At 36.5% G+C, this 16,569-nt stretch overlaps 1 protein-coding gene across 2 annotated transcripts in view; it reads right to left on the bottom strand.

Annotated features, from left to right (window-relative positions):
• LOC127955888 (protein kinase C-binding protein NELL2) overlaps positions 1-16,569 on the bottom strand; it is a 47,503-nt gene extending 30,934 nt beyond the window's left edge. The window contains exons 1-12 of one of the 2 annotated variants that reach the window (XM_052553496.1): positions 16,239-16,569; positions 15,384-15,512; positions 7,633-7,783; positions 6,939-7,112; positions 6,742-6,838; positions 6,553-6,625; positions 6,389-6,471; positions 5,950-6,078; positions 4,447-4,549; positions 3,828-3,931; positions 2,721-2,823; positions 1,670-1,804 (exon numbers count right to left, since the gene is read on the bottom strand). In XM_052553496.1, the coding sequence (XP_052409456.1) occupies positions 1,670-1,804; positions 2,721-2,823; positions 3,828-3,931; positions 4,447-4,549; positions 5,950-6,078; positions 6,389-6,471; positions 6,553-6,625; positions 6,742-6,838; positions 6,939-7,112; positions 7,633-7,783; positions 15,384-15,512; positions 16,239-16,290 (1,333 nt within the window). In that variant the 5' untranslated portion in view covers positions 16,291-16,569. The remainder of the gene's footprint in view (positions 1-1,669; positions 1,805-2,720; positions 2,824-3,827; positions 3,932-4,446; positions 4,550-5,949; positions 6,079-6,388; positions 6,472-6,552; positions 6,626-6,741; positions 6,839-6,938; positions 7,113-7,632; positions 7,784-15,383; positions 15,513-16,238) is intronic. The other variant, XM_052553497.1, reaches the window with a different exon arrangement.

Genomic DNA, 16,569 nt, shown 5'->3' with positions numbered 1-16,569 from the left:
ATAAGTGAAGTAAAATGAATTGGTTAATTGTAGCAAGAAGCATAAACACATGTGAAAAAGAGTCCCCCTCCCCGTTTCTGTGGCTCTTTCTTACCTGGTATCAAAACAGGGAAAATCATCATATTTCCAAATGCTAAAAGAGTCCAACAGTGCTTGATAAAGAGTGCTATTATGACCCAGCAGGTCCTCTCAGATGTGACTCAGATTTTATCAAGTCATACTGAGTCTTGGAGCCACATTACTGTAACAACTTTGCTGGGTAAATTCTTTCAGACACTCACAGAAGCTTTCAGGGCATTTCAGGTGACTAAAGGTTCTTCTGTCACTTCCCCTGAAATTGTCTATTGATTGTCTTTTCTGGAGGTATACTACTGTGACTCAAAGTCATAAAGTTTGACAAAGACAAAGCAAGTTGTTCATCTTCACATCACTTTAAAGTGCAGTCATCACAATGGATTGTTCACAGTTTAAGGTTTTTAGCTGAGATGCTTTCAGATAACTGCCTTGAAATGTTAAAGGGAAAGAAAAAAAAATCCACAAGTAATCTACATAACTCCTGCCCATCAATTAACATGCTGCTAAGAGAAAATCTGCATGCTACATTAAACAAATACCTTAATAAAGGTGTTTAAACTTTAATCAGTCACTTTTGACTATGGTACGAGTCTATATTCCATAATAATGCTCGCTTGAGTGAAAAAGTCCATCCCTTGTTGTCCTCTAACATCAAAATCCACTGACATGTTTGTTTAGAACTGTTATGGAATGATTTTTTATTATTTTTTGTAAATGGTACTTGTTCTATGAATATATCCCTAAACTTTTTCAGTAAAAAAAGCAGTTTTATGGATAGAGGACTCATATAGAGGACTCATAAATGATGACTTGATGCTTTTTGCTTTACAAGACAGTTACCGATGGACTGGAGTTGCGTGGATTACTTGTAAATTATTGTGATGTTATTATCTGCTGTTTGCACCCATTCACTGCAGAGGATCCATTAGTGAGCAAGAGATGTAATGCTAAATTGTTTCAGATCTGTTCTGATGAAGAACTAAACTCGGCTTCATCTTGGATGGCCTGAAGTAGATTTTCAGCAATTTTTCATTTTTGGGTGAACTATTCCTTTAATAGGATTCAAAAACCGAAAGAAAACCACAGAAGCACATTTGCAGACAAAACTACAGTAAAACTATAAACAGTCATTGGACTTACGTGTGAAAGAGATATCTTTCACGTTTTCGCTGGGCTACCGTGTATGTTTAGACAAGGGTACAGCCTATTAAAAGCCAGCGAGCCACAGGAACCCTCCTTCACATCTGTACACACACTCGCACAGCATGAACTCTAGGGTTTACAATGCATTAATTACAGCTGTAAGGATAATAGCGGTGCTGAAATATTCATTCAGCTAGACACTAAGTAATCACCAGTCAACAGCTTTCGTCTGCACGTCCTCCATCTGTGATTGCGGGCAATTTAGTGATTTGTGAAAGCCCAGTTATTTGCTTATATAAAACAGAAATTTCTAGAGTGCAAATCAGTGGTGGGGGTCAAATAACAGGTGCTATGGAGGGTTTGATGGATTTAGAGTTTCATTTGTTTGTATAGTGTTTAGAAACATACACACATCAATGACTAGCATGCTTGCCAGTGGGAATTTGAATACCTTGGCAGTAGGCGTTGTCGTCCCTGAGCGCATGGTATCCTTCTTTACAGCTGCAGAAAGCTCCTGCTTCTAGGTTAATGCAGTCCGAATTCTCCACACAACTGCGGCTGTGACCCTCAGCACAGAAATCATGCCCTGAGAGTGAGCCAGATAGAGCATAACTCCTATGCAATGCTTAAATCTGACACTTATAATTAATGCATTATATTTACATTTGCATTCATGTTTGTAGTTGAAAGACACTTTATTTTGAATTAGGAGTATTTATTTTTCACCTACACCTGGCTAGTTGATGTGAAATACTTGCGGGACATTGCTCATCCTGCGGTGTGACAGGCTATACACCATCTAAAATCATTTTCAATAGCATTTTACTAATTATTTTATAATTGTTAATAAATGAGTTCTTAATGAGTTTTTAATTGGGCTTTTTTACTTATTTTCTAACAAATCTCCCTTAAACAAGCTCAGCTTACTTGAGAAGCAACTTTGTATAAGATATTAACATTTGTTTTCAGAGATTATATCTTGATTATCAGATTATCAGATTCTGATTCTGATACTGATAGTCATATAAATAAACAAAACAAAAAGCCAAACAAAACAAACCATGCAAATGCAAACAAAAATGGAAAAAAAATTAAAACACAAAACCAAACAAAAAAGCAAAACCAAACAAAACAAAAAAGTAAAAACAAAAAACAAAACAAAAAAGCAAAACCAAAAAAAAAAAAAAGCCAAACAAACCTAACAAAACAATAATAAGGAATAAAAACGTTTTGTGGCTCAGTCTGAACTTTGGGGTTTGGAAAAGTTGAGCATATATTGCTCTTTAAAGTATCACAGTTAAACTGGGTGTTATGTGTGTAGTTATAAGTGTGAAGGTGGCAAAAATAAATGAGTGCAGTCATGCACAGTCATGGTTTGGTGTGGAGCACAAATCTAGTTTGTGTGCGCAGTGGTCAAAGGTAGCTGCCCTTGACATGACTCCAATCAGTGGAGTGTAGAGGCGGGTGTGTGTTGTTTGTGCATGTGTCTGAGTGTGTCGCACCTCTGCACACTTTGCAGCAGCGGTCTGTGAGAGTGATCTGTTCTGACTCTGGGCAGTTTAGCTCTGGACAAGAAGTGATCTCAACCCTACGCATACTTCGATCCTGCAAACACAAAATAAGCTTTTATTCAATTTATCCTGCAAGTAAAACATATGGTTTTAAAACATGGTAGCTGTTTTAAAGCTGGTCTAAGCTGGTTCAAGCAACTGGTCTAGATGGTTTTTCGGACAAAACATTTGGACAAATCAGTTAATGACCCGCTTGATTGCGCTAGAAACCAGCTATTCAATTCAAATTGATAACTAGGCCGTACAGAATTTAAATTCAAATTTTGTCTAGAATTTTGTCTGAATTCATAACCAGGCCGAGGCAGAATTCATATTCTGCTTGAACTTAAAATTCATAACCAGTCACAGACATAATTTGGATTCAAATATTTCTTGGAATTTGAATTCATAACCATGCCAAAACATATGTCAAATTCAAATGCTGCTTGGAATTCACATTCATAACCAGGCTCAGAATTCAAATTCTGCCTGGAAATCAAATTCATAAGCAAGCACAGAATTTAAATAAAAATTTTAAATTAAATTCAGAATTTAATTACAAAATTATCTCGGAATTTAACCGTTTTCTGTCTGAAAATCTAATACATAACCAAGCACAGACAGAATTTGTATTCAAATTATGCTTGTAATTCAGATTCACAATCAGGCTGAAAGAGAATTCAAATTCTGCCCGGAAATTAAATTCATAACCAGGCCCATACAGAATCTAAATTCAAAATTTGCTTGGAATTCAACCGTTGTTTGGAATTCAAATTCAAAACCAGGCCGAGAGAAAATTCTTATTCAGCTTGTAATTTAAATTCATAACAAGGACCAGAAAAAATGTAAGTTCAGGTTCAAATGCTGCTTAGGACTGCAAGTCATAATCCGGCCTAGGCACAATCTTCGCCAGGAGAATTCAGATTTCCATCATTCATGGGAATCCAATCCAATCAACCCAACAGAAAATTTGCTCCAAAAATAAGTACAAAACAAAAACACGGAAAGGGTCATACTCTGTCTGGATCTGTTGAAAATCTTCAGACCACTGGCACTTACCCTAGCACTTACCCTGCATTCAAACAGCAGACAGTTTCCCTCAGAATCGTGTATGCTTTTGCGATCGCCTTCTACATACACTCTTCCTCTGAACAGACACACGGCTAAAGCCAAAAAGATATAAAGAGAAAAAGAAGCAAAAATGAGATCCAGACAAGAAAGCACTTTGGAATGTGAACCAGTAAAGCATCGATCGGACAAGCATGTTAGATTAAGCCTACTAGAGCGCAGTGTTAAATAAAGCTCTGGTCATCAGTCAAACTGCTATTAGCTTCTGCACATTAGCTCTGCTCACTCAAACACAACACGCTGCACACTGGCCTTGAATTATTAATGATACCAGAGAAAGCGTGTGACTGCGGTTTGTGTGTGTTGACATTCGCATTTATGGCAGCGGTAACCTAGCAACACAGGGATGTGGTCAGTTTGTCATCAAGACCGCAGCATGATTATATAAAATATCTTAGTGGAAGGGAAGATAGCAAAAAGAGATGCTGGAGATATGAGGGAGCAAGCATGAGACAAAGGGAGAGAGGGGAAAAGTTTTACAAATATATGCACCTCTATAGACGCATGGCCTCATTTGTGTGTGTTTGTGTTTGGTTGTGTGTACACTCACGCTGGCACTCTTTACAGCAAGCTCCAGGCATGTAGATTGGAGCTGTATCAGGGGGACACTGAGGTGGTGGGCAGAAAATATTCTCACACTCCACTGTACCATTCTGTAGGTGGAAAACACACATACACCATCATCATCAATAAAAGAGCTTCACAATTACATTATTCTGCAACATAAACTTACAGAAATAGATAGTGATGTTTTGCACACAAATGTTTTGCAGACAAACACAAAGTTTCTCAGGGGAACACACTACTTTTGTGGAAGAATGCAAATGTTTTGCAAACAAATGCAAAGCTTTAAGGGGAATGTAATAGTTTTGAAAAAAAAAATTCAAATGCTTTTCAAGATAATGCAAATTTTCACAGGGAAACACAATACTTTTGCATGAGAACGCAACTATTTTTATTACATAATTCTCTAGGGAATGTAATAGTTTCGTGAAATAATTAAGATGTTTTGTGAGGGAACATAAAGTTTCGGGGGGGGGGGGGGGAGGTGTAATAGTTTTGCGAGAGAATTCAAATGTTTTGTCAGAGAATGCAAATTTTTCTAGAGAGAACACAACGTTTTTCAGAGGAAGGCAATAGTTTTGCGAGAGAATGCAAATGATTTGCAAGCAAACACAAAGTTTCTCTGGGGAACGTAATAGTTTTGCGAGAGAATGCAAATGTTTTCCGAGAGAACACCAAGTTTTCCCAGGGAATGTAATAGTTTTGCGAGAGAACGCAAATGTTTTGCAAGCAAACACAAAGTTTTTCTGAGGAACTTTATAGTTTTTGCGAGCGAACACAAAATTTCTCTGGGGAACGCAATAGTTTTCCCCGATTAAAAATTGCTTCCCGGGGTTAAAATATAAGTTTCTTGGCAGGGTTGCCTTGGTAAAATTCGCATTTTAGGGGCGAAATATCACGTTATTGGGATAGGGATGCTTCAACCCGTGGACATTAAAAAAAAACGCAGACTTGGCAACACTGGTTCAGGTGGAGTGACTTTTACTACACAGAGCCGTAGTCTACTGACAACTAAATCAAAAACGCTTTCAAAATCAACAAAGAATCGCCTGTGATTTTAAAATCAATTTTGTGTAGATTGTCAGTGTATTACGGCTCTGTGTAGTAAATGCCAACCAGTGTTGCCAAGTCTGCGGTTGTTTTTCATGTCCACGGGTCAAAGCGACAATACCAATAACGTGATATTTAGCCCCTAAAATGCTAATTTTACCAAGGCAACCCTGCCAAAAAACGTATATTTTAACCCCGGGAAGCAATTTTTATCGGGGAACCTCCTGGAAATGCGATTGGGCTAGTTTTGAGAACCAACTGGGCATGATTTGTTGTGAAAACCTGGCTACCCTGATCTGAACGCACTTGCTAGAGATATACTTCTAATTACAGGAGTGTCTTTACTGATGAGATGCGCATGAAAATTGCATTCGATTTTTTGCACAGCCCTAGCCCAAACAAAACTAAGTCATCCCGTCCTGGCAATACATAAACCTACTGAGCATGTGCAGTTTCTGCATCCATCTATCCAAGCATCATCATCCCTGTATATCTCTCCATTCAGGGTGCATGTCCTCTCACAGTAACAGCCATCCAGGTACTTCATCTTCTCTTCAGCAAGTGCCAACTACAGCACAATGAAGATATGAGGAAGAAAAGAGGGTGAGATTGAATGATGAATCGATCAAGCAAAAACAATAAATGTTATAAAGAGAGGGAAAAAAGGCCATTAAATATACCATAACACGCACAAAGAAAAAAAACTATTAACATTAGAACAAACACTATAAATGTTGTGTCTTGGAGAGCGAATTGAGTAAGTCGCAATAAAGTGAGACACATCAAATTAACGGCATTAATTTTTAAAAATCTGAGCAAGCAGCAAAATACATTTTAAACACAGACTACCACAATATTAAACAATTTTATGAACTTACCTTGCTTGATGTTTTAGCTAAAATATCTTGAAGTTCCATGATCTTCTGAACCAGCCCATGGAAATCATTACAAGTGGGACAAGCTGCAAAATTGGTGGATGTACATTAATGTTATTTCCAGACCAGTAAGTAAACAAAGTGCAAAGTTACTTTTTACTACTTACTACGGTTGAGATCTGGACATTGGACGACGTATCCATGGGGTATGACAACCAACTGAACGTCTTGCATAACTCCCTGACAGAAAGACATTACAGAAAGAAAGTCACAGAGATGTACATTAGTCAAGACAAACATGAAATTTTACATGTTTTATGGACTATTTTTAATGTACAGTACAAGATTATGTGTACCCTGAAGAACCCATGGGCATCATTTCTTTGACCAAGCCAGATGTTTGTTCCTCTGGGAAAGTCCATAGACGGAGTCTCCACAATCCTTTCGTAAATTCTGAAAGCAAGCACAAATAAAAAGCAACACATTAGTGGACATTGATACAGACTACTACATGCCATTCAAATCCATCTCTGGTGGTTCTAAAGCCATTAACCTGTTGCAGTCAATATGGAGCACCACTTGGGTGGCGCTGAATGCCAGGGAGACTTTGTGCCAATGTCCATCTGCTAGACTATAGGGGAAGACCTCTTTCTGCTGCCGCTGGTCTGAGGTTTGGAAGAAGAGACGTATCTCATTACGCAGACCGCTGCTCTCTACCTCCAGAAACCTGAGGAGGAAGCCAAGAAAACAGATTTATCCTTGTGAAAAAAAGTCATAATCATGCTTGAAATCTAAGAACTGCAGGAAATAACCGCTGCCAAAATGTTTTCTGTTAGTGCTAATGTTCCCATGCACAAGACTCCTGTAGGTTAAGCTGCCAAGCGGTCGTTATTAAATTCTGGTATGTGCCAAAGTAGCAGGGAATAATGCGGCTCAAGGGAATGTAGGAGTTTTGAATGAATGTGAAAAGGAGCAGTGATCCGTGAATCTCTTGGCCTGGACTCCGAGTGCTGACCTTAAAGAGGTGGTAGGATCAATACTGTGTGTTTAAGAAATGTCAGTGGACACCCCAACCAGAAGTGTTACAGACATTCCATCAGGAGAACAGATTATGTGTTCCTCTGAGGAACAGTAAATTAAACAGAAAAAAATAGAAAGAAAGTTTTAATACTGGAAGAATGGATGCACAGACAGCCCAATAGATAGAGAAGCGGAACGGATGGATGGATGGATGGATAGATAGATACCTCTGTTCTCCATAGTGGATTGACAGCAGCACTCCAGAGCTGAATCTCTCCTGTTTGAGGGTCAGTAGAAGAGTGAACTCAGTTCTTCCTCTCAGCTTCTTAAGAATTCTCTCTACTGCCTTGAGAGAAGCTCTTGCATTCCTTGATGTCCCTGATGGAGAGAGTGACAAATTCAGTGAAAGAGAAATTCCGAGGCATTTGCTAATTCAACTTGGATCAACTGAATATATGATCTTAAAAGCTTTGTATATTAAAACGATCCCAGAACAGGTCACACTGATGTATTTAATCCTTCCATCACTGCGTTGTCAAGCTATTTATTCAACACAATCATCAGTTTTTTTCAGTAACTGAATTTGTTAAACCTTTATGCTACTGGTACCAAGCAAAAGTGGCTTAGAGGCAAAAACAGTCTTTAGTTTCCAGACCATGATGTAGCTATGTAACTATTATGGCTGTTCTGAGCCAGCGGGACCATCTGGTGATATTTATGTTTAAAAATTCACTCTGGAGCCAGTGTGAATACTAAACTAAGCGGAATAAGTGAGCATGATAAATACCAAGGGGTCAAAGTTTGGCTAGTTAGCATAGACCAGTTAGCATGTAAGAAATTACACCATCTGCATTCAAAAAGAATTTTTTTTTTTTGCCATTAATGCAATTTTGTGCCAAATACAACATATGGATTACATGTATTTTATTTAAATGCTGCCTCGTGACATCAAAGCAGGATAGTTTTTTGAAAGGGGTTAGAAATAAAATAAAATAAAATAAAATAGAGCAAAAGTGGCAGTCCTCTAGCTTTCAAAGATATCCTTGGATCATCCGAAGGACAATTTTAAGGATATGAGGATGGTAGACTGACATTCAGGTCATGTTGTGACACTGATGTGAGTGACATAGAACAGAAATAAAAAAGAGACAGAAAGGAAGTGGAAACACACTGGGAGAGCTGATGAGCTGGCTGAGGGGGATATAGGAAGTTGACTGTCTCCTCAGGGATAAATGTTTAAATCAGTCCTGTCAAAACATAAGAAATGTCTGGGTCTGGTCCTCTCACAGGGTAAAAATCATGCAACACACACACACACATAAAGCCAACTGGGGAACACTAATGTTCTGTAGCTATTGTCAGATAAAGCTCAGGGGAGCTGTAAGCCGCAGTCATGAGCCTATTGTACGGCAGGAATGAGGCGGAGTTTCAGCACCTTCATTAATCAAATACACTGTACGACAGTGAGGTGAAGCTAACCTGGTAACCTCAGCAATCCGCAGAGGACACCGCAGCTGATGTAATGGATTCCAGGACAGTTCACAAGTATCAGCATAAAGTCCTCTGGGGAAGTGCTAGTAAAAAAGGTTTTTTTCCTGGACACCTCTCTAATTAATTTCCATTGGATTGACACTTTGACTCAGATATGCTATTCTTCTATCCCACTCATCATTGAGGGTTCTATCAATGTGCTGTAAATCAAAGGCTAGTCATTCGATTGCAGCATTTAAAGGTCAGAGAACAGCTAGGAATCCCTGACGGCTATCTGATAGGAAATTATGCAGATTTCCAATAATGACACTTTACATAAATGCATTAAAAGAAAATTACAAACCAGTACTGATAAATAGTTAGCCATAAATAAATAAATAAATAAATATGTGTAGAGATTAAGCACAATATAAAACGTAAACAAATAAATAAATCTGTACAGAAAAGGATTTAGCCAAATATTGAAATATAAATAAATAAATGGTTAGCTAAATAAATACATAAAAGTAAAAAAAATCCTGTACCGATACAGTCAGCAAATCATTCAATTTAAACAAACAAACAAATAAATAAGAAATCTGTGGAGACAGTTGTATATGTATATTATATATTGTATATATAATATAAAAAACTTATATTATATACAGAAAAAAAGTAAATAATAATAATAATACAGCTAAATAAATAAATAAATAATTACAGATCTGTACAGACATTGAAATTTAATAACCAAATTTTTTTTAGCTAAATATTGAAATAAATATATAAATAATAAATTAAATATTTAATAAACACATATCAAATATATTTAATAATATAATATAAACATCAATATATCATTTTTTAAATAAGCATAAAGAATGTTACTTTGTTAATCTCATTTAAGGAACATTTAAATTCCTCATTTCAAGCCCACGAGGACACAATCACAACTGAGCAATGAGGAACTCAGTAATCTGAATCTGTAATCAATCGCTCCAAGTTATCAAACACCAGAGCCCTGCTACGCCTCAAAAGAACCAATAACTTCAATAATGATAAACGAGAACTGGACTCCTGGGAGGGAGAAACACAGTGTGATGCAAATTATGTAACTCGGGTGACACTATTCTGGCAGAACTGAAATTAAAAACCTTTAAGAAGATTGCTGGTGAGTTTTCCTAATGATGCTGAGTATCAGTGAGACCAATAATATGAGCAATTACATGTAAAAAAGCACTTAAATTGATCGAGAGTCAGGCTGCTTATGATGCAAGCGCTTAAAAGTGTGTCCTAACGTACCTTAATGAAAATTTAAAGCCAATGTAAAAAAAAACTCATTTACAACTGATGAATTATTCAAGGCCTATTATAATGACAAAACGAACGAGTGTCTCTCCTCAAGTTAACATTGCATTAATCAGAAGACATGGGTTCATTATTCTGTGCCTCAAAGCAGTGGTTTGGTTGGTAGAGATGCCACAGATGCATGCATTTAAGGAACAGTTTGCTTTATTTTTCTTTGCAGAGACTTAAAGGGATAGTTCGCCCAAAAATGAAAAGTTGATGTTTATCTGCTTACCCCCAGTGCATCCAAGGTTTAGATGACTTTGTTTCTTCAGTAGAACACAAACAAAGATGTTTTAACTCAAACCGTTGCAGTCTGTCAGTCATATAATGGAAGTGAATGGGAATCACAGCTTTGAGTGTCAAAAAAACTAATTAAACCCTGCGGCTGGTGACGATACACTGATGTGTAAAGACATGAAACGATCAGTCTGTGCAAGAAACTGAACAGAGTTTGTATTGTTTTTTCACCTCTGATTCAAGGCAACCGAACTGTCCTGAGCGCGTTCTCTAAAGCCGGCTCGTGACCCATCTCATATAGGTGGCGGTTTTGCACTTTTAAGCCTACGATCCGCCATAAAGCAAGAAGAAGTGTCATGCGCTGCCTGTTGAGAATGCGCTCAGGACAGTTCAGACATTGTGGTGAATCAGAGGTAAAAGACTATATAAATATAGTTCAGTTTTTTGCACAGACCGATCCTTTCGTGTCTTTACACATGTATCGTCACAAGCTGCAAGTTTTAATTTGGTTTTGTTTGTGTATTTTTTTTTTGACTCTCAAATCCATGATTCCCATTCACTTCCATTATATGACTGACAGACAGTTTGAGTTAAAAAACTTAATTTGTGTTCTACTGAAGAAACAAAGTCACCGACATCTTGGATGCCCTGGGAGTAAGCAGATAAACATTATCTTCATATTATCTTTATATTAACATTTTCATTTTTGTGTGAACTCTCCCTTTAAAGGGAACAATTCTATCATTTACTCATACCTGTGGTATTGTAATTTGCTAAACATCTCAATTTGTGTTTTCCATAATAAAAAAGTTAGATTTGAAATGACATGAGTGTGAGTTAATTATGCCAGAATTTTCAATTTTGAGTGAACTATCCCTTTAAGGCCCCCCAAAAAATGTCATCGTACTGCAGACACAAATTCGAGACATGGAATCTCAGCTGGGGGATGAGGGATACGAGCAACACAGAGTATTTGTCTGGTCCAGACGGCATCAGTGCACAGGAGAAACACTTAGCTGTTGTCCCTCTTGGCAGTTGCATGCTCAAATAGCTGATGAATGAGCAGGAATCTGATCCTGGCATTTAAAAGATCCAGTCAGCACCAGGTCTGGCAGAAGAAGTACAATTGTTCCAAACTTCATTCTTTTACCGTTTGCTTCCACCCTGCTCCATCCATTTGCTCAGTAATTCATTCAACAAGTTATTCAGTGTAACACACTCACACTCAGACTAACATTCGCGTATTAGACATTTTTATGTTTACCGTCATTGAGATTCAGTTATAGGTTATTTTTGCATTTGTGTCCATCAGATTCAAATTAAAAGAGGAAATAATCAAATAGAAATAACATAAAGTAATCTTAATGAAGTATTTAAAAGAATAGTTTATCCAAAAAAATGTAAGAGTGAATCATTATATTCTGTGGGACATAAAAGGAGATATTTTTAATGCAAAATCATTATATAAGTATTAATAGTGGTCCAAACATCTCATGTGACCAACATTTAAGTCATTATTCACTGATAATCGTCCAGTCCAGTGTGTTGTAACTGATTCAGTCAGTGAGTTGAAAATGAGTATATGATTAGTTTAATTTATGAATTAATCATTCAGGATCTGTGAACTGAATCAACAGATTCATTGAAAAGAATCTCATCATTCTTTCATATATGGACCAATTTTATGATACCTTTGGGGGTTAATTTGGCATTTTGGAGTTTGACAGACTAAGTCCTCATTTACTTTCATTACGTTGAAAACAGTGTACAGGATATTTTAACATTCATATTTTGTTTATCAAAAAAGTTTTATGGGTTAATAATACCGATAAGTAAAAATTTACAGAATTTTCATTTTTGGTCTATACCTATAAAATTTTGTTTATCAAAAAAGTTTTATGGGTTAATAATACCGATAAGTAAAAATTGACAGAATTTTCATTTTTAGTCTATACCTTTAAAGTGTACCTAAATATACACTATTTTTGCTGACAAATATGACTACACTCCCAGAAACAAAGGTGTGAAGCTGTCTTTGGAGTACAAAGGTACAAAAGCTAAAAATTTACATCTTTGTACCTTGACCTATAAATTGTACATATCAGTAGCATTTTAGTACTTTACAAGTACAAATAGAAATGTTCATAGCAACAAACACGCGTCCAAAAATCCAGTAGGCAAATGACATAAGGTGCGTAGATCCAAAAAAATATGATAATACAAAGATGAAATAGATCTGCACTAGTCCAGTTTCAGCCCAAAAGGCTTATTTCATTTATTACTCAGAGATCACAAAAATATCTGCAAAAAATCTCAAACATATAACAAAATACAGCAAATACATTTACAAATCATCAAAAATGATCCATATACAACTACAGTATATCAACATAATGTACACAGAAATATTTACCAACAAAAATCTCAAGACTCCAACAAAAGTACATCGCACTAAGTAAGGGTTAATACCCGAAAACATTCTGCACTTTTGTGACCACTGACCAATAAATGAAATAAGCCTTTTGGGCTTAAACCGGACAAGTACAGATCTCTTTCATCTTTGTACTTAACTTAGTACCTTCTGGGGTGACAGGTACTGTATGTACTTTTTTTTCTATGAACATACTGTGATAAATATGTAACTTTGATAGAAAAATACTCATACCAAGAGAGAAGATTTTGTTCATTCCACCCACCCGCACTTACTCAATAGCACAATGTCTGGCTACAGTGGCACTATAACATGTTTAGCCTTGAATTATCTTTAATATCCCCCCCTCCTCTTCCGCCTCCCCTCTTCTCTTTTCTCCTCTCCTCTCCTGTATAAACAGCACAGCATGGATGTCATTGACGTACATTGATAGGTCTCTCATCTGCATTCAGTACATTTATGACCTTGTCTCAAAGCCTGTCTGTTAGATCCCAATTCCGCAATCCCACTGGTATTTACTGGAGTGCCAATCAATACTGCGGAGGTGCCATCTTCCCAAATTAGAGCAAGACTATTGCCTCCACAGATATCAAATGCTTCTGCTTATCATAAAACGTCAGACTTTGTGTATTTTTTTTAACAAATATGTATGCATCCCTTAAGTCTGTCTAATGCAATGTGTATGGGTGTACAGTTGCACACAGCACAATGTATACAGTATGAATACCTTCCCCAGTGCAGCAATGTCTCATACTCCATTCATACTGCAGTGCGGAACAGAACTGATGACACAGATGCTGGCTAACTGCAAACCTAGAACGTTACTGCACGCATAAAAATCTGTCATCATCAGAGGTCATGGGAGTGGTGACAGCATAGTGCTTAAGTTATTAAAAGATTGGTGATTTTGTCCTAAGGTGCCGAAGAGCAGTTGAGCCAGAAAGCAGAGAATGACCATCACCATTGTGCCCTTGAGCAAGACACTTAACCCCAAACTGATCAAAGCGGGATGTCAATCTGGATAAACAACCAGCTATAAATCTCCAGAGGGAAACAGATCCTATAGACAGATCTGCTACAACAGCCCTCCAAATAAACAGAATGGAATGGATTGGAATATAACAGAACAATGAACAGAACAGTTTTAAAGAGCAAGAGAGAAAAAGAAGAAAAAGTAGATCAGAAATTGAATAGAATAAACCGAATAGAACAAAACCAAACAGAACAGAATACAAGAGAAGACAAGAACAGAACAGAATACAGAATACAGCAGACTACTCAAGGAATAGGGAATAAAAACAGAACACAGTAGATCAGAAATAGAATAGAATAGAATAGAATAGAATAGAATAGAATAGAATAGAATAGAATACATATTCAATAGCATAGAACGCACAAAAAGGACAAAACAAAATTTGATTTATAAAGTAAAGTGAACGGAACAGAACAGAATGGAATAGAGCAGAAACAGAGTAGACCATGTGTAGAGCAGGTCTAGACTACACAAAGAATAGAGAATAAAATAATAGAATGCAGCAGATCAAACACAGAACAGAATAGAGTAGAATAGAATAGAGCATATATAGAATAGACAAGGTATAGAACAGAATGCACTAAAGCAGGTACAGACTACACAAAGAATAGAGTAAAACAATAGAATACAGTAGACCACACATAGAACACAATAGAAATAGAAAATACAAAGAATAGAACAATATAGGACAGAATACACTAAAGCAGGAATAGAATAGAATAGAATAGAATAGAATAGAATAGAATAGAATAGAATAGAATAGAATAGAATAGGGACAAGCAGTCAATAACAAAAAAAATAAAAAATTAAAAAATCTGATTTCAAAACTTAGCGGAATACCTTAGTTGGTAACTTTTCTATTCATCATAATTTTAGAAAGAGTAAGAGAGAGGAAAAGAGTATACAAGACTGTAAAGAACAGGAGTCAATTACATGAGAAACTTAATTTAAAAGCCCTAGAAACCAATTTCTGGTTCAATTGTTTTTGTATTCAACTGGTTCTATTTATCATATTGTAACTCTTGAACCACAAACAGTATCATCCTGGCATTCAGAGTGAGCCACGGAGCCAGATGTTATTCCCTTCTTTACTCGCTGTCCTCATTAACTACATCTCCTGAATGGGATGACAATTCTTTGATGGGCAAGAACTTGCTGCTCAACACAGGAGCCTGTTTACTCCTGGGATTGATGCTTCAGTGTTGAGTTGATCCATTTTTCATGAGAGATTAAGTGGGATCTGGAATTATGCCGTTCTAAACCAGCTGTCTGCTTGGCTGTTTCCTCTCACCAGATGTTGACAATAGATTCCAATTTCTCTAAATTGATGAAGCTCACTGTGAATGCTTTTTTTTTTCTGAAAAGCTGCTGTGACATCAGTTACACTATGATGCTTAAACTAAAACAGAGAATCACATGCTTGCTTGATTGACTTGTTAAATACCAGTTACACGCACCTTCAAACAGATATGCTCTGCTCTCATTGTGGAACCCCTGGACCTGGGAGACTCCAGCACTTGACCTCACAAGATCAAACTCCTGGAAGATATCCACATGTAATGCTGGATCAACCCCCAAACCTAAAACTAAAGACAATAAACAGAAGTTATCATTTACAAACACAATTGAATAAAAGCAATTAAATATAGACAGTCACGGAACGAAAAAATAAATACTTTAATATAAATATCTGCTTTTGTGTATTTACATATACAGATGACCACAATAATAATACATCTAGTAAAATAGAAAACCGCATAATATATTAATTTACATGCAAGTTAATCTACACTGAGCATAATAAACTCAGTTTTCAGTTTTACTCACACAAACTCACATAACACTTTTTTTTTAAGTTTTTTTTTTCCAACTGAAATATAGCTATACTTACAGAATATAGCTTACAGAAAATATCAATTTAATACATATTAAATGTTCTAATATATATTAAAATATGCAGCCTTGAATAAATTCTAAATAATAATTATTAATTACATAAATTAAAGCTTTACAGTATTAAATGCATAACTTTTTTAACATTTATGGTAAGCTAACTTACAGTTAACAGGTATTCACAGTTGTATTTGTATTCGTTTTTTATCTGTATTATAGCTACGTTAAATATTCACATTTATATAGAATATTTCCATACTTATATATAACATTTCATATCTTAAAATTTTGGTTGCTCAAATTATAAACCTACGTGTAACCACCCACTATGCAAAATATAAGCATCCTATAACCATATAAGCGCCCATCCCGCTGCCGAAATTCGCCATCAATAAGACGTCTGGCAAATACAAGCTTACCGCAGAAAAATCCGAGAGTGCAAAGCGCAAAATAAAGTTTGAATAATCCCATTGTGAAGGAGGTGAGAGAAACGTCTATTCCATCATGCTGCTGTTCTGCTGGAAACTGAGCGAGATGCGCATCAGTGATACATCTCCAACAAACGCATCCTCAAATCTCCATAACACCTGGACAAAACTTTAGCAAATAAACACTGAGATATAAAGCAAGATTGAAAACTCCATCAGGCGAAAATTCAGCTTCTGAAGATGCAGTGTACTCTTGTGAATGAACGGTCAGCGGAGAGATGCAGGTGCGTCTGTCCTCCCTTACAACCAACCAGAGAGAGAG

This window comes from Carassius gibelio, chromosome B4 (genome assembly GCF_023724105.1).
Source record: "Carassius gibelio isolate Cgi1373 ecotype wild population from Czech Republic chromosome B4, carGib1.2-hapl.c, whole genome shotgun sequence".
In the NCBI taxonomy this organism is placed as follows: Eukaryota; Metazoa; Chordata; class Actinopteri; order Cypriniformes; family Cyprinidae; genus Carassius; species Carassius gibelio.
Note: the sequence above shows the minus strand (reverse complement) of the source record. Positions and strands in the feature narration are given on the sequence as shown.